General features: G+C 43.1%; 1 protein-coding gene across 2 annotated transcripts in view; it reads left to right on the top strand.

Moving 5' to 3' along the window:
• Window positions 1-15,410, top strand: part of RMND1 (required for meiotic nuclear division 1 homolog) — a 40,277-nt gene extending 24,867 nt beyond the window's left edge. Inside the window, exons 5-12 of one of the 2 annotated variants that reach the window (XM_066247965.1) lie at window positions 74-113; window positions 2,102-2,202; window positions 4,797-4,903; window positions 5,784-5,848; window positions 6,551-6,627; window positions 8,853-8,973; window positions 14,764-14,880; window positions 15,217-15,410. In XM_066247965.1, the coding sequence (XP_066104062.1) occupies window positions 74-113; window positions 2,102-2,202; window positions 4,797-4,903; window positions 5,784-5,848; window positions 6,551-6,627; window positions 8,853-8,973; window positions 14,764-14,880; window positions 15,217-15,249 (661 nt within the window). In that variant the 3' untranslated portion in view covers window positions 15,250-15,410. The remainder of the gene's footprint in view (window positions 1-73; window positions 114-2,101; window positions 2,203-4,796; window positions 4,904-5,783; window positions 5,849-6,550; window positions 6,628-8,852; window positions 8,974-14,763; window positions 14,881-15,216) is intronic. The other variant, XM_066247966.1, reaches the window with a different exon arrangement.
• Window positions 15,411-18,994: the final 3,584 nt, after the last annotated feature.

Genomic DNA, 18,994 nt, shown 5'->3' with positions numbered 1-18,994 from the left:
TCTAACTTCCTCTTACAATTTGAAAAAAACGTATTTTACCTTTAACATAATTGACTCTTTTATTTTATATCAGGGAAGGAGCTGCTGTGTTCTGGAATGTGAAAGAAAAAACTGTAAGTATAAGTAAAGTGTAAAAGTATAAAAATAAAGTTTTCTGAGAATCAGTTGCTAACTAGCACTCACCAATCTAAGCCACTGGAAGATAAATTAAGTAATAGTCCACAGTTTCTTTGCTCTGCATTACGTGATATTTATCCTAGCAGTTTCATCTTCCAAAATATCGTTTAACGTATAAATTTGCCTACATTTTCCATTCTCTGAGCATACACAGACTTTTGGAGACTCTGAACAGTCCTAGCTGCAGTGCAGACAGAAGGAAGGAGACTCCGTCCAGGACAGTCATGGACACACAGCACACAGGAAGCTGGCTGCTCTGAGTCTTCCTTTCAAATCCGTTTTCTAGAACTTTATCACTCACGGGAAATCATTTCTTCAGTATCTCAATCAAGATTTGTTCGATACAGCCTTTTTAGAGGCAGTTTGAGAATACACATGAAAGCTTTATATTTAACTCAGCAATTTTACGTCTAGAAAGTTATCCAAAGGAAATAAGTACAGTTATGCATGATGGACGATGTATAGAAAGGTTTGTCAACGCAGTGTTCACAGCGGCAAAACAGAAACAACCACAATACCGAATAATAGGAAGTTTATTAAATACTTAAAAATCATGTGGAAAAATATTCCTAGGAAGTGGTGGAGATTGTGTATACAATATCAGCTTACAAACTATACCCAGTACAATAACAGAGCTGCTTTAAAAAAATATATCCAATCCCAGTTCTACTAAGAGCAAACACACAGACCCGGGGAGTGTCCTAAAGAAAAGGGAAATATAAATGACCAACAAATATAAGAAAAAAATAAAACAGATTGGCTGTTTGACGTGACAAAGATGTAAAACGCTGATAATACCCAGTGTTTTTAAAGAATTCTCTCATATGTTTGGATTCTAAAATTGGAAACACCATTTGGGAGAGCAGTTTAGCAATAATATATCAAAATTGTAAGTGTGCATGTCTTTTGATCTAGCAATTCCTAAAGAAGTATTCCCACAAGACTAAAGACACACATAGATGTGCATCTTGCAGTCGTGGAGAGTAGGACTCATCCCCCACGGTGGACACTCAGGATGGTTAAACACATTGTGGATCCTGCAGTAAGGACAGCCTTGAAATGCCCATAGGCACACTGACCCCCTTCCTGTAGAAGCCAAGCGAATGTGCGACGTGCAGGGAGAAAGAAGTCCGGAAGGTTGTGCGCTAAACTTAATGCCACCTGAGGAATTAGGAGTTTAGGAGAGCTGCGAGATTATCACTTTTCTGCACCTCTGTGCTGTCTAAATTTTTTAAAAGTTTATTACTTACACATTTTTTAAAAAAGCTAAATTTAAAGAATACAAACTAATTTCACTAGTGGTTTTTCTGTGGGTTTTGGGATAATGGTTTTTATTTTCTTCTTTATGCATATTTGAGTTTTCCAAATAAAAAGACAAATGAATCTAGCTTCCTGATGAATTTACTGTCACAGTAAATTGGCTTTTTCCTTAAAAACTAAACGACGGGCCTGACCAGGCAGTGGTGCAGTGGATAGAGCGTTGGACTGGGATGCAGAATACCCAGGTTCGAGACCCTGAGCTCACCAGCTTGAGCGCGGGCTCATCTGGTTTGAGCAAAAAGCTCACCAGCTTGAACCCAAGGTCGCTGGCTCCAGCAAGGGGTTACTCGGTCTGCTGAAGGCCCGTGGTCAAGGCACATATGAGAAAGCAATCAATGAACAACTAAGGTGTTGCAACGCGCAATGAAAAACTAATGATTGATGCTGCTCATCTCTCTCCATTCCTGTCTGTCTGTCCCTGTCTATCCCTCTCTCTGACTCACTCTCTGTCTCTGTAAAAAATAAATTAAAAAAAAAAAACAACAAAAAAAAACTAAACGGCAGAAGTGTCAGGAACCGTGGTGGAAATGTTCAAGCAGTAACCCTGTGACGTCGGTCTGTCCTGAAGGAGGCAGGCATAATTCCAGGTTCGTCTGCCTTCCAGGTGAAGCACGTGATGCACGTTCTGGGGAGGCATGAAGTGCAGCCCTATGAAGTAGCCCTGGTGCACTGGGAGAATGAAGAGCTTGCCTACACGAAAACAGAGTGAGCGACTTTTTACCGCACTTACGAAAAAAGCCTTGGAATAGTGAGGTAAAGGCAGTTGAGGAGACCAACGATTTATAGATCTGGAGGCTAATATCAAGAAAAGAGTTATTGGTCCAGATACAAAGCCTAAAAAATACAGGAGTGGGCAAAGGTGGGTTTACGGTTCATGTGGAAAATAATACAATAATTAATAACAATACAAGGATAAACCCTGAGTTCACGTACTCACAACTGTAAACCTCATTTTGCCCACCGTATATAATAATATTAGTGGGCAAGCATTCTCTTTTTTTTTTTTTTGTATTTTCCCAAAGTGAGAAGCAGAGAGGCAGTCAGACAGACTCCCGCATGTGCCCGACCAGGATCCATTGCTGCTGAAGCCGTTCTAGTGCCTGAGGTGGAGGCCATGGAGCCATCCTCAGTGCCTGGGCCAATTTTGCTCCAGTGGAGCCTTGGCTGCGGGAGGGGAAGAGAGAAACAGAGAGAAAGGAGAAGGGGAAGGGTGGAGAAGCAGATGGGTGCCCTGACTGGGAATCGAACCCAAGACTTCCATATGCCCAGGCAATGCTCTACCACTGAGCCAACCGGCCGGGGCCTTATAAAACAAGTCGAGAGTATAACCCCCAAATGGTAAGATTCCTAAAACCGTGTGCCTTCATCAGAATGAATTTCTCAGGTCATTGTAGTAGTTTTAAGTAAATCCGTGGTTACCTTATTGATATTTTTGGTATATGCGGGGGCAAGCTAGCAGAACCACCTGTAGAAATGGGGCCCTGAGATACTACGCCCAGGTAGGTGTATGGGTGGGCAGTGTACTCGCCGAGTCCTGTCTTGGCAAGGGGGAGCAAGGGGATGTTGGGGCGGAAAGAGAAGGCACAGGAACCGGGTTGAGAGGCCTTTTTCCCCCTGGAGTTACTTGTCTAGGGGAGTAGGGAAAAGTCTTTGTATGAAGAAGGGATGTGATGAAAGCAGGGCTTTCGGAACGTTGGGGGGACCAGCTTCTGAAAGACTGGATAGGACAGTCTAAGGGGCTACAGCCGGGTAGGGGTAACTGTCCTGCTGTGCCAGGCACGCTGTTCTAGGTGCTGCACATGCGTCCCTGCATTGGACCAGGCGGGAACCCTGTCACTGCAGTCCCCTGGCTCTCTGTGCTGCCCACGGGCACCCGAGCGGCGAGGGAGGGCCCGAGCCCACAGCGGCCGCAGTAACAGGAACTGCAAACCGAGGAGCTAATAGAATTGTATTAATTATTAAGCACTTGGCCTTGTGGTACAGTTTCTGTGAATGCCCCTTTTGTGCTCTACCTGTAGATCACATTCGTACTAGGTACTCATCCCGCGCCCACCCACAGACACACCCACACACACAGCCTCCCTCTACTCACCACCTGTTAGTCTACGGAGGAGCAAGGTCCTCAACTCTTTGGACCCAGAGTCAGCGGTTGGTTTCATTCAGGAGGGCCACCAGCGTGGTGTTCCCCGAGTCCTGCCCTGTTTCCCTCCACCTGAGGTTGTCAGAGCAGGTTCTGCCTGTCCGTCCTCCTTGCATCTTGTCTGACATCTTTTAGGAAGATTCATCCTATACTTCTGTTTGCTTGTGACGTATCTATTCCCCAGTTCGCTCCCTTTCCCCATCTCCTCAGCCCCTTCCAGAGTTGTCTTATGTGTACACCTTAGTTTTTCACAGCTTCCCGTCTCCCTCCCCATCTGGATACATCAGTGTGCTTTGAGATTACACTGTGGCCTGACCAGGTGATGGCGCAGTGGATAGAATATCGGCCTGGGACACTGAGGACCCAGGTTCGAACCCCGATGTTACCAGCTTGAACATGGGCTCATCTATTCACTGGCTTGCGCGTGGAATCATTGATATGACCTTAAGGTCGCTGGCTTGAACAGGGGATCACTCGATCAGCTGTAGCTCCCCCCCCCCAGTCAAGGCACATATGAGAGAGCAATCAGTGAATAACTGAGGTGCCACAACGAAGAGTTGATGCTTCTCATCTATGCTTTATATTCAACATTTTTTTAATTAACTGATAATGATTATTTCCCCTTTCCATTAAATATCCTACCAAAATATGCTTTATAACTTTTGTTGTGTGGGATACTATAAATGAACCATTCTCCTATTGAACATTTAATTTCTTTCCTATTTTTTTACTATTAAACATTGGATCATAAAGTTTTTTGTACACAACTCTTCCTTTTCATCTTTGATTCGCTTAGAACAAATTTGAAGAAGTGGAAATTACTCAGATCAAAGGATGTAAGAAAATTTATAAGACTCGATACATATTACCAAAATGACTTTTAGAAAGATTTATAAAGTGACTTTTTCAAAAGGAAAAAATTAAAAGCTTTATAAGATTTAGGTACTTTCTGGGCTGACCTGTGGTGGCGCAGTAGGTAAAGCACGGACCTGGAACACTGAGTTTGTCAGTTCAAAACCCTGGGCTTGCCTGGTCAAGGCACATGTGGGAGTTGATGCTTCCTGCTCTTCCCTCCTCTCTCTCTATCTGTCTCTGCCTAAAAAATAAAATAAAATCTAAAAAATAAAGATGTAGGTACTTTCTGTTTCCCTTTTCACAGGGGGCAGTCGAAACTGCATCGAGGGGAAATCAGGTTAAATTCAGAGCTAGACCTGGACGACGCCATCCTAGAGAAGTTTGCGTTCTCCAATGCTCTTTGCCTTTCGGGTAAGTTACTGCTGCTTCCCAGGGGACAATTACAGAGTTTCATTTCATCAGGGAAGTTTAAGTACTTAGTAAAGATTTTGGCATGTCTTCACAGACTACTTCAGCGAAGCTTTAGCATTCCTCTTACTTTTTTCCCCTCCAAGAGAAAAACAATACAGAGTGTATAAAGTAAGTGTCTGTGCTGATGCTGTTCGTTCCTTATCACTTGTATCGCTGAAGCTTACCCTCTGCAGGAGTACCAGTCTGTTGTTATTCCCTGTTTTCCTGTCCTTCTCTCTGTGGCATAGTTAGGTTGTCCTCCACAGGCAGAGAAAGCCTTACCCTGTGTGACTGGCATAGGCCTCAATATAGAAAAATACACCCTCATTCTTCACAGAAACGGTAGAGTCACCGTGCTCCAAGTTTCTTTCTGAAAGATGCATGCGCTGAATAAAACTGGGGGAGTCCCTAAGAGGGTTTTTTGCCTTCAGTCTGCACTAGGCTGCTGCTGTGGCCTGTCCGTCCCACCTGGGGTTTGGGGACCTCTGAGCTGTGCTCACACCCCGAGGAGTGTGCGGGACAGTGCCCCATCTGCAGGGCCACCCTTCGTCCCAGGGTAACCACATGCTCTGGTTTCCAAGCTGCAATGTGAAAACATCAGTTCCACCAAACACAGCTTTGGTCGCCATGACAGCTCGGAAATCCCCTTGGTTTTTCTGTCCTTTTTTATTTTACTGCTGTCCTTTATGATAATGAGCTCTTCTTAAATTTCATTTCTTTTAGGCACATTTGTGTCTTAAAAGTATTGTTGAAGTGGCAGGGAAGTTACTGTGCTGTCTTGCATCTTGTATAAACATGAATATGATAGTTAAAGAAATGACCTGTTGTGATCTTTCCCCAGTGAAACTGGCTATTTGGGAGGCATCCCTGGATAAATTTGTGGAATCTATTCAGTCCATTCCAGAGGTAATTATATCAATTTTATGCTTGTTTTCAAGGATTGATTTCTAGTTGGGAAAAAACAGAAATATACCACCATAACAATATATTTAGAAGTACAATAAAATAATAGAAATATAAAGAACTCCCAATTATATACAAAATGATGAATAAGAAATGTCACATTTGTTTTTTCTTTTCAAGCATAAAATTCAAATTACTTTCCTCTGATGCTACAATATTTTTAATATAACTGAATTCAAGAGAAAAAAAGCAAAGTGTTTCTCCTCTCTTAAGGAAGATGATGACTATTTTTCTTGATTAAAAGAGGTGTTTTGCTAAATTATGAGAAAAATAGTGGCATGAAAAATACACAAAAAGTTATATCAAAATTTGAAAATACATTAAAAATTATGCTTACTATAATTAATTTTGTTTTTACTGTGAAAGAATAATATAATTATACTTGGGATAAGCAGCCCTGAATTTTCAGTAAGAGATTAGGAATGTACATAATAGAAAATGCTGGTGAGAAGGGAAATGTAATCAGGAATATAAAATTTCTTCCTCATGAGATTATTTTCTTAGAGTGAGCTGACTGGGAGAAACCCACCCGAGATATATCCTTTATGTTGGACAATTATTATGCTGCTTCAGAATTTGCTTTATGGTCCTGTTATTGCAGATATACGTGTACGTATATATGTTTCTTTTTTCCCTCCCAAATAGGCTTTAAAAGCTGGGAGGAAAGTGAAACTATCTCACGAAGAAGTTATGCAGAAAATGGGTGAACTCTTTGCCCTAAGGTAAAATGTTCCCAGTAGATGAAATATTTCATATATTTAATGATCTCAAGGAAACGTTCCTATAGTTCTATAGTCAAGAGCCAACATTTGCACCTTTATGGGAATTGCGGCTGTTTGCATTTAATTCTTTATAAGCATGGAGAACTCTTACCCATGAGAAGCAGTTGGGCCGTATTAGGACAGAAATGGGAGAAATTCTATCTGTGCAAGAGATCAGAGTTAAGCTACATTAAATCTTCCTGAGAGAGCCTAGTTGATGTTCTTTGAAGATACACTCTAGCATTTGGATAATGGGAGTTCTCAGTAAAAATATATCACTAGGCCCTGGCCAGTTGGCGCAGTGAATAGAGCATCGGCCTGGGATATAGACATCCTAGGTTTGATTCCCAGTCAGGACATACAGGAGAAGTGAACATCTACTTCTCTCCGCTTTCTCTCCCTTCTCTTTTTGCATAGCCAGTGACTTGATTGGTTCTAGCATTGGCCCCAGGTGCTGAGGATAGCTTGGTTGGTCTGAGCGCATCAGCCTCAGGCACTAAAAATAGCTTGGTTGATTTGCTCATGGGCCCCAGACAGAGGTTGCCAGGTGGATCCTGGTCTGGGTGCATGCTAGAGCCTCACTATATCACTGCATCATAATGCTAAATAGACCTAATCACTACAGAAAAGTTATTTACCACTCTTCATTGTCTGAAGCCATAAGATGCCACAGGAGAGGAATAATGCTGCCAATTAGAACTATATGATACAGTGCTTTCTGATCACAGAATTTACATTTTGCACATCCTAAAATAGCACTTTCATTTGGATGTCGATTCTGTTACATTGGGGGGGGGCATACATAAAAAGGAAAGCATAAAGGAAATCAGTTGTTTAAGGCATTCACAATTAAGACACAACTGCCACCTGTAAGATGTCATCGATATTAAAGATGCCTGCTATTTCAGAGATTTTAAAACGGGAAGAACTGTGTCTGGAAATTGATGAAACATAGCAATGCGTCATTTTAAATAAGTGCGCAAAAAGATTTCAGTTTAGTATTCTCGTACTCCCCCCAGGATTTGCAGAAGGGAAAGCTCGAGTCTGGCTGGTGCTCCCACCGGGCCGCCTTGACCAGTGCTTCGTCACCCCGTGTCGGGCAGGAGTTCCCGGAGTTCCCTGGAAGTAGTTGACCTGAGAGCTGTTCCCCAGGCCCCCCTCAGGGATTCCCACATTTCATCATTCACACATTTCTCACAGCTCAGGGACCCTAACCCGGGACACCAGCAAAATAACCCCACTCATCAGGAGCCTCCACAGCAGATCGAAAGCCTTGAGTTCTCTAAGAAACGGGGTAGAGAGTTTCTCCTCTTCTCTTGGGAATGCAAGCAGAATTTGATATAGCCAATTAATAACCTTATCAAAACTCAGAAGTTAGGACTAAACATGCTTAAGTTTGTGGATAATTTCTCTAGAGTCCTGGTGTTCTTATCGTAAATTTTCTTCTCTTTACAATAAAAGTGCTTATGTGTTATTAAAAGAAATGTGGCAAATCTGTGAATAAAAACATGGCAAGTTATATTAAGTGGAAAATAAGTCACAAATTATATATGGTATAATCACCTTTGTGTAGGCCAGCAAATACAAATACTCATGTTTGTCTTGATGTATGTACATACTAACCATACATGTGCATACATACATGCATGTATGAGCAGAAAAAGGCCTGGAAGGACACAGTAACAAGTTTGCAGGGCCTAAAGGATATAGTTGTATGTTAGGGTAAGAGGCCCTACCACTGTTTTCTGATTTCTACTCCAGGGTTTGCATACGTGCAAACACTGGAAAGATGCAGGAGAAACATCAATTACTTATGGGGTGGAGGAAAGAGAAAGGTGGGAATAAGAACCAGGAGTAAGACTGGTCAATTTTTAATACTTTTTTATTTTTGAACCACGTGACTACCTAGCCACAGAAAAAAATGTTTCTGTATATTGTAAAATGTTTTAATGAAAAAAGAAAAGTTTAGAAATAAAAAAAAACACCTCTCATTTTGTTTTCAAACTACTTCATAAATAATACTAGTATTAAAGAATTAATTAATTAAACGTTTTATTTGTATTTCTCAGAAGTATAATAAAGGTCAGCAACTGTCATAAAGCACCATGTAAATAAAGAGTATAATAGAGACCATAATTTTTATATCAGGATAGAAAATTAAAGATTATGATTTTCATTTGTTTAAGACACCGTATAAACTTGAGTTCAGACTTCTTGATCACCCCTGATTTCTACTGGGACAGAGAAAACTTAGAAGAACTTTACGATAAAACTTGCCAGTTCCTGAGCATCGCTCGGAGAGTTAAGGTATGTACCTTGTACATTTACAGACACTTTGTTGCCTATAATTTGCATAACTGTGAAGAAAAAATTTTAAGTGTATTTAACTGCAATGCTTAGTAAATATTTGTAGAATTAATCAATGATTAAGATTCCAAGCTGAAACTTGCTGTCTGCTCCCAGAAACACTGCAGCTTCTCTCGCCCTGATTTTGGCTAATGGCAGGCCCGACGCCCTAGCCTCCCCCAACCTGTTAGTCTAACCAGAAACTCGAAATGTCTGTTTTCCTCTTCCTACCTCGCTCTTCATATCTAGTCAGTCTTCATTTTCTCCTAAGTGTCATTCATTCATTTTACAAATATTTACTGAAAGTCTATACAATGGACCCTGGGCTTATTAAGCAGGGAGGGACGCCATACTAACTGACCACTCACTGCCTCCAAGCCCCACGACTGTTAATGTGCACCCCACTGAAGTCCCCCTGTTTTCACCTAGGCCATTCTAACCTCAGTCTGCCAGCCTCTAAACTGACCCCTTTAGCCAGAAGGCAGAGCATTTGTCTTACTCACGGATCAGTCTCCTCTGTCCGGCACAGTATAGTGAATTTTAAATACTTGAAGACTAAACAAACAATTCCCCGTTACCTATGGTGTATTAGCTTTCTGTTGCTGCTGTAATAGATCAACACACATGGGCCTCACACCATGTGTTCTCTCAGTTCTGTAGGTCCGAAGTCTGACACGGGAGTCACAGAGCTAAAATCACGGTGTTGGCATGCTAGTAACTTCTTTCTGGAACCTCTGGGTAGCATCCATTTTCTTGTCTTTTCCAGCTCCTAGAAGCCACCCACATCCTTGGCTCGTAGCCCCTTCCATCTAACAAAGATGGGTCTACCTCACATTGTTATATGAACTCTTCCGCCTGCCATTTCCGTTTTTAAGGGCCTTGTGACTGCTCTGGGCCCACCCAGATGATCTAGGATTAGCTCAAGATCAGGTGATTAGCAACCTTAATTTCTATACAATCTTACTTCTGCTTTGCCATGCCCTGTATGCACAGGCCCCAGGGGTTGGGATGTAGCTCTGCGGGGCTGTTATTCTGCCTACCACTCAAGAGTCTACAGCACCTCAGTCTGGGACTAGCTGACCTTTTATAGTCTCACCTGGAGGCACTTCCTTCCACGCTGTCCCCTCGCTGTCCCCTCGAGCTGTACTTGCCCCGCTGCTGCCAGTTCTTCAACTTGAAACGCTCTCCCCTCCCCTCGGCGGTACACTTTCTTCCTGGCATCCTGGCACCTGCCTATTTAGAGTCCCCTTCACATGCACCACCTTGGTGACATGTACCTTGTCGCTGTGCATGTAATATGCATGACTGCGGCTAAAAGAAACAGTGTGCGTTTGTGGCGACTCTTCTCGCTTGCGTGATCCCTTACTTGTCACCATGTACTGGCTCACATGACAAACACAGGGCTGCAGTGTGGGGAGGGGGAATGTGGCACAGACCAAACAGGTCATCAGGACTATGCCCTCAGCATCTCTGTGCCGGTTTGGCCCATTCTTCCTTCCCAGTGTCTTCTGAGATGGGCACAAAGGGGTGTAGGGAGACGGAATATGCAAGCTTATGTTTCACTGTCTGTTACTTCAAAGGAATGGGACACGTGTCTGAGCCCGAGTCATGTGCCTACCCTGCCTACCTGCCCTCTGGCTCCTCAGGGGAGGGTTAGGGAGTGCCAGGTGGATGTTAATACCATGGTCAGCAGCATCATAGGTTGGAAATAAAGAGTAACTCCGTAAAAAGGGGCCAGAGGAAGGGGTGCTGGGCAGACAACGTGACTGAGGTGGAATAAAGTGCCATAAGAGTGCTGGGAGGGAGCAAAAAGGTCGTGAAATTGCACAGACTGTGCCTTCAAAACTAAAGTGGGTTCCACCGTCTAAAGTGGGACCGGACGAAATGCTCCAGCATTGGCTTATGTTATGGAGAAGGCAGTGGGAGAGGTTTAAAGATTTAAGCAGGGGAAGGACATGACCCAACCTGTTTAGGAGAATGCTGATGTCCCTGCAAAAAACAAAACAAAACAAAACTCCCCCCCCCCAAAAAAAAAAAGCAGCCTGTTTTTAGGAGGTAATGAATACTTGAAGGTCTACCAGGCAGTATTAAGACATGATAAGCAGAGGACAGATTGGAGCCTCTTAGAACCCAGGATAATTGTCCGGAGTGGGGATTCAAGATTCAAGGTTAGACTAAAGGATGTCAATTTTACTTTGAGGAATGCTAAATTTTGAGGCGCTGGCAGGAAATCCAAAAGATGTTTTATAGGCAGTTAGAAATTCAGACAGAGGAGAAATCAGGATTAAGCATTTATAGTTGATACCAGAAAATAGTTTAAATCAGGCTTGCCCCAAAATATGACACGTACACTTGTACAATAAATAGACTAACTTAGGTGACACATGGACCCTAAAATGACATTAAAGCATTGAAGCAAATAACATTGTTTATTGTCAAGGAAAAAGGCCGTTTGGTTTCAGTGGGTCTTGGACAGTCCTCTAATGCTCATATGTTTTCACAGGTGTTAGGCTCAGCTTTGTGTAGGCAACAAGCACTAGTTCATGTAAGACTGCTCTTTCCATTTATGGCAAAAGTAGTTTTTCTTTAAATTAAACATTTCTTAGTCTTCTGGAATTTAAATAATAGTGCAGTTGGGGACACGTCACATAGTGGTGGTAGGATGGAAGACTGAAGTTTAGGAAGCATCTGCATAAATTAGAGTGGGTAAGATCATGTAAGAAGAGGACAGAGCCTGACCAGGCGGTGGCGCAGTGGATAGAGCCTCGGACTGGGATGCAGAGGACCCAGGTTCGAGACCCCGAGGTCACCAGCTTGAGTGCAGGCTCATGTGGTTGGAGCAAGGGCCCACCAGCTTGAACCCAAGGTCGCTGGCTCCAGCAAGGGGTTGCTGGGTCTGCTTAAGTTCCGCGGTCAAGGCACATACGAGAAAGCAATCAATGAACTAAGGTGTCATGATGTGCAGCGAAAAGCTAATGATTGATGCTTCTCATCTCTCTGTTCCTGTCTGTCTGTCCCTGACTATCCCACTATCCCTCTCTCTGACCCACTCTCTGTCTCTGTAAAAAAAAAAAAAAAGGACAGAGCTAGAGGACAGGGACAAGATCAGAATTTTGGGGACTCTCCAAAGGCAAGATGAATTAGAAAAGGCTCTGAAGAATGGTGGTCAGAGGCAGATCGTAGTTCTTGGTGGGAAGCGAAAGGAAGCATCCATTGCGAGTGCCGTCAAATACTTGAGTTAACTGAGGTTTAGAACCTAACCAAGGAAAGTTGAGGTTTACTATGAGACATTTGGAAGTTTCAGGAGTCTTGTTAACGTATACAACTAGTAAGGGCTAAGGAGTAAGTGGGAAGATGAGGCAGTAGAGGAAGAAAATGTCGGCCCCTTGGTCAGAGTTGAAGGAGAATGGAAGAGGGTTGGGAATTTGAAGAGAAGCAAGCTTAAGGATGAGCAGCCAGAACTAGGAAGAGGAAGAAAAAATAAAGGCATTGTTCTAAACATCCGTACATATGAGAAACTGCAGGGTGACCATGAAGTCTGGAAACATGGGCACATACATGCTACCAATGTGGTTCCATGTACCCTGTCTCAGTAAGACTGTCTAATGCTGAGAAATCATAATGAATATGGTGCACTAACATATTTCAGACAAACCCCAAACATGCATCTGTAATTTGTCTCAAATTTCCACTGACCCAAACTGCACTCTCAGCACACCTCGTAAGTAATCAAGGGGGAGCTATTTCTTGAAATTTCTTTTGAGACTTTACAATTTCTAAAAGAAACTGAGCTGCAGAGATTAAAGAGGTATCACTTGCCAGTGGTCACATTCAAGTCTTAAATGCAGATTCTATTTTCTGTCCTCAACCAAATTGTGAGGGCGGCACCAGCTGGCAGAACTTCTGTAGTGCAGTGCTAAAAGCAGTGCCACCTAGTGGCGAGTGTGCAGCAGGTCGAGTTAATGTTTGGGGGTTTTGGCAGACTTGAAGTTTTAATGTAAGGTAATCATCGTTTCTGTCACCTTAAGGCCATGCTGAAATAATCATGTGTCAAGTTTGCCTTTCTTAACTGCTAAAAACCCAAGGGCAGCCGCCAAAAACTAGGACTCGAGAAACCTGATGTTTAGGTCTTTCATCAAACTTAAGAATACAGTGTGTCCATAAAGTCATGGTGCACTTTTGACCGGTCACAGGAAAGCAACAAAAGACGTTAGAAATGTGAAATCTGCACCAAATAAAAGGAAAACTCTCCCAGTTTCATACCTATTCAGTGCAGTTCGACGTGGGCTCACGCACAGATTTTTTAGGGCTCCTTAGGTAGCTATCCCGTATAGCCTCTACAGACTCGTCACTGACTGATGGCCTACCAGAATGGGGTTTCTCCACCAAACTGCCAGTTTCCTTCAACTGCTTATCTCACCGAGTAATGTTATTCCTATGTGGTGCTGCTCCGTTATAAACGCTCTGATATTCACGTTGCACTTTAGTCACGGATTCTAATTTAGCGAGCCACAGAACACACTGAACTTTCCTCCGTACCGTCCACATCTCGACTGGCATGGCCGTGGGCTGCTCTGCTGTATACATGGTGTTATGTCATCATCTGCGCATGCGCACATGCTGCCACATCATCCTACAGAAACTGGGTTTTCCCTTTATTTGGTGATTTCACATTTTTTTCGTCTTTTGTTGCTTTCCTGTGACCAGTCAAAAGTGCACCATGACTTTATGGACACACTGTATAGGCCCTGGATGGGTGGCCCAGTGAATAAAACGTTGAGCTGACATGTCAGAGGTCGCAGGTTCGACCCCCAGTAAGGGAACTTACAAGAGGCAATCAATGAGTGTACAGGTAAATGGAACAACTAAGTGAAATGAATTGGCTCTTTTCTCTCTCCCTTCCTGTCTTTCTCAAATCAATGGGGAAAATTTGTTTTAAACTTACAAACTTAAGCACTTTGGTATGTGAAGTATTTCTTGTAGTTCAATCAGTGCATTACAGAACATCTCTAGAGGTATTCACAAGACAGAGAATATTGCCTTTGGGGAGAGGACTGAAGAGCAATTGAAGGGATGATTTTTCACTGTCCCTATTTTTTTTTTTTTTTTTACAGAGGCAGAGATAGACAGGGACAGACAGACAGGAACAGAGAGAGATGAGAAGCATCAATCATCAGTTTCTCGTTGCGCATTGCGACTTCTTAGTTGTTCATTGATTGCTTTCTCACATGTGCCTTGACCGTGGGCCTTCAGCAGACCGAGTAACCCCTTGCTGGAGCCAGTGACCTTGGGTCCAAGCTGGCGAGCTCTTTGCTCAAGCCAGATGAGCCCGCGCGCGACCTCGGAGTCTCGAACCTAGGTACTTCCGCATCCCAGTCCGACGCTCTGTCCACTGCGCCACCGCCTGGTCAGGCTCACTGTCCCTATTTTAAACCTTCAGAATTTTTTCTAGTTTGAGCCAAACTGATGACATTCCCCAAGGAGCAGGATCTCACATGTGCTCTCAAGCCTTTAGAATTTTAATTTGTATGGATTTTAGCAGGGACAGGAGAGACAGAAACATCAATCTGTTCCTGCATGTGTCCTGACCGGGGACCAAACCCACCACCTTTACAAATCAGGACAGTCTAACCAACTGAGCTATCCAGCCAGGGCAGACCTTTAGAATTTTGAAGCATGTGATAATGTTATTTACATTAATGTATAGGATACTGAATCTTCTATTTTTTGTTTCCTATTTTTCTGATGCAGGTCATGAATGAAAAGCTTCAGCACTGCATGGAGCTCACAGATCTAATGCGGAATCACCTGGCGGAGAAGAGGGCGCTCCGCCTGGAGTGGATGATCGTCATCCTCATCACCATAGAGGTAACTTAGGACAGGAACAACGGAAGCTGAGAAAATGCCAGCAAGGGAGAGCATGACTTTGTTCCAGTTACTAAGTCTACTTGCAAGTGAGGTTAAGTTTCAAGTGACTATTTGAAAAGTTCCGTATTTGTAAAGACAGCATTTAGAGCAAGTTCTGGCTTTAAGTTTATAATGTACAGCCCAACAGCAAACAGCTGTGCCACAGATCTGCAGCTTGCCACGCGGCAAAGACAAATATTTACTTCAGAATTCATTAATAATCACAATCTTGGAAGAGTCAGTTTGTACCAATGATTTGCCATGAAATTATTAATTCTCACTTTTTATCACCCTAAGGTACTGTTTGAGCTGGGACGAGTATTTTTTTAAATCAAGTGATGACCAAAGGAAAAGTGTCATTGCAAGACATATTCAAGTTCTACAATCAAAAATAAATGTTCAGTGTTGGGGAAATCTCTTAAGTATTTAATTTTTTTAATCAGTAAATTATAATGATCTTTTTCTGCTACTTGAATAAAAACTACAAAGAATCCAGTGTTTTGGGTCTGTAACAAGAGAATTTAAAAGGAAAATACTTACTTTAAAGGACTCTGGATAAGCTTAGTACTTAGGAATTCTAGGCAAAGATACTTTTTAAAGCCTAAGACTTAGATTTTGGACACTGCTCCTAACCTATCCCCAGGGTACCAGTCACGTCCCCACTGAGAACCATGCAAGAACTCAGGAATGTCTAACATGTATATGCTTACCACCTTCAACTGAAAATTAACATTTTTTAAAAAGCAAAGTCCTTATCTTCATGCATAACTGGCACCCTCCCACCACAATGAATTTAAATTCTCATACATTCTATACATATTTATGAAGTATTATTTCGTTCAAAATTGGAACACTGTCATTTTGCAACTTGTTTAACTGCTATATAGTACTCCACCAAGAGAAATGCCATTTCTCTGTACACGGACTGGTGACATAATTTGCTGTGACAGTGGGAAGGTAAACAACCTGTGTCTTCTGCATCACAGGGCAGTTCTCAAAAAGCAGTGTCGTGTCTCAGGGACCAATACCCCGAGGCCATCACTTTCCAGGGAGCATGTAGGCATGGATGGTGCAAGAACTGCTTTCTAGCCCGCCAGGTCCACACCAGCCCCCGCGTAAAGCCACCGAGCCTGTGCACGCACTGGCACCCGCGACCGCGTCTTGGCCAGCTCTCCTTTCCCGTCTTCCCCCTCCCTGCACAGAAGGCCTCTCACCCAGTGGATCAGCGTTTGGTGTTCACTGTAATTAAAAACCTTGGTGTGTATTTAACCTGTATCTTAAAACTTCTGGAAAGCCAAACATGAAGACAATTTTAAATATTGGTCAACGAAGCCTCCTCTAACTCAGACCATATTATCCCCCACCTAATAAGAGGTAAATTTCCAATAAAACTTGACTGCAAATATCAATGTGAACAATTCGCAGTATGGGTCAACTGTGTATTGTAACAATTTTAATACCAAAAATGAACATAAACAGTTGGTGCCTTGTCATGGCAAATTAGTATTTAACATTTCAACTTACAAAGATGTTGCAAAGAAATAATAAGGCCTTCAAGTATAAAAATTTTATTAGGATGTTTTGTGGTAGAAATTTAACAAATACAGGTTTTCAAGAAGAAAAAAAGAGCAATGTTAAATTTAAATTGTTTACTAATGTTTAACTGGATCATGGACATCAACTCATTATGGTATTACATTCCACTAGATACATTAGCTTTATTTTAAAATCAATATTTACGATACATCAAAAATTATTGCCTGACCTGTGGTGGCGCAGTGGATAAAGCGTCAACCCGGAAACGCTGAGGTTGCCGGTTCAAAACCCTGGGCTTGCCTGGTCAAGGCACATATGGAAGTTGATGCTTCCTGCTCCTTCCCCCTTCTCTCTCTCTTTCCCCCCTCTCTATAATGAATAAAATCTTTAAAAAAAAAAAAATTATTTTTCAACTATTTAAATTTGTAATAGCTTTCAACTGGCCGGTTAGCTTAGTTATTTAGAGCATTGTTCCCATATGCCAGGGCTGTAGGTTTGATCCCCAGTAAGGGCACATTTAAGAATCAACTAATGGCCTGACCGGGCGGTGGCGCAGTGGATAGAGCATCGGACTGGGATGTGGAGGACCCAGGTTCAAGACCCGGAGGTCACCAGCTTTAGCGTGGGCTCATCTGGTTTGAGCAAAGCTCACCAGCTTGGTTGGACCCAAGGTCTGCTGTAGCCCCCCAGGGTCAAGGCACATATGAGAAAGCAATCAATGAACAACTAAAGTGCCACAACGAAAAACTGATGATTGATTCTTCTCATCTCTCTGTGTTCCTGTCTGTATCTCTCTCCCTCTCTCTGACTCTCACTGTCTCTGTAAAAAAAACAAAAAAAAACTAAGAAAAAAAAATCAACTAATGAATGCAAAAATAAGTGGAACAATTCAGTTTCTCCCCCTGCGTAAAATCAAGGTTTTTTGGTTTTGTTCTAGTGAGACAGACAGGAAGGGAGAGAGATGAGTAGCATCAATTCTTCATTGCAGCACCTTAGTTGTTCATTGACTGCTTTCTCATGTGCCTTGACTGGGGGGGACGGGGGGGGGGGGGGGGCAGCCAAGCCAGGAACCTTTGGCTCAAGCCAGCGAGCCCGCGCTCAAACCTGAGCCCTCTGTGTCCCAGGCCGACACTTTATCCACTGCGCCAGCTAGCCAGGCTCAACAATTTTTTTTTTTTTTTTTCCTGAAGCTGGAAACGGGGAGAGACAGTCAGACAGACTCCCGCATGCGCCCGACAGGGATCCACCCGGCACGCCCACCAGGGGGCGCCGCTCTGCCCCTCCGGGGGTCGCTCTGCCGCGACCAGAGCCATTCTAGCGCCTGGGGCAGAGGCCAAGGAGCCATCCCCAGCGCCCGGACCATCTTTGCTCCAATGGAGTCTTGGCTGCGGGAGGGGAAGAGAGACAGAGAGGAAGGAGGGGGTGGGGGTGGAGAAGCAAATGGGCGCTTCTCCTATGTGCCCTGGCCGGGAATCGAACCGGGGTCCCCCGCACGCCAGGCCGACGCTCTACCGCTGAGCCAACCGGCCAGGGCCTCAACAAATTTTTTAAAAGAGTAAATTTATAATAGCTTTTAAAAAAATTTTATTCATTTTAGATGGGAGAGAGAGAAGGGGGGAGGAGCAGGAAGCATCAACTCCCATATGTACATGTACCATGACCAGGCAAGCACAGGGTTTTGAACTGGCGACCTCAGTATTCCAGGTCGATGCTTTATCCACTGCACCACCACATCAGGCAAAACAGGATTTTTTTTAAATTATTTTAATTTGTGTTTACAAAGATTCAAGTGTCCCACCGAATATATCCCCCCCCCCTTATTTCCCCTCGGAAAACATAATTTTTTAAAGGCTACATTCTCACTCCACAATTTGAAAGCAATCCTCGGTTTAAATATTTAAAAAAAAAAAAAAAAAAAAAGTTTCGCCTGACCAGGCAGTGGCGCAGTGGATAGAGCGTCGGACTGGGATGCAGAGGACCCAGGTTCGAGACCCCGAGGCCACCGCTTGAGCGCGTGCTCATCTGGTTTGAGCAAAAGCCCACCAGCTTGAACTCAAGGTCGCTGGCTCCAGCAAGGGGTTACTCGGTCTGCTGAAGGCCCATGGTCAAGGCACATATGAGAAAGCAATCAATGAACAACTAAGGTGTTACAACGCACAATGAAAAACTAATGATTGATACTTCTCATCTCTCTCCATTCCTGTCTATCCCTCTCTCTGACTCACTCTGTCTCTGTAGAAAAATAAAAAAAAAGTCTTTCTTAAAAAAAAAAAAAGTTTCGACATCTCCTAGACCAGTGGTAGTCAACCTGGTCCCTACCGCCCACTAGTGGGTGTTCCAGCTTTCCTGGTGGGCGGTAGCGGAGCAACTAAAGTATAAATATAGATTTAACTATAGTAAGTTGTTTTATAAAGATTTATTCTGCCAAACTTAGCGAAAATCTGATATAAAGTACTTGGTAAGTAATTATTATTCTATGCTTTAATTTGCTGTAACTCTGCTTTATAAATTTTATAAAGTAAAGTTACTTCCCTACTTT

The sequence above is a fragment of the Saccopteryx bilineata genome, chromosome 12 (genome assembly GCF_036850765.1).
Source record: "Saccopteryx bilineata isolate mSacBil1 chromosome 12, mSacBil1_pri_phased_curated, whole genome shotgun sequence".
NCBI classification, from domain to species: domain Eukaryota; kingdom Metazoa; phylum Chordata; class Mammalia; order Chiroptera; family Emballonuridae; genus Saccopteryx; species Saccopteryx bilineata.
This window is presented reverse-complemented; position numbering and strand designations above follow the sequence as displayed.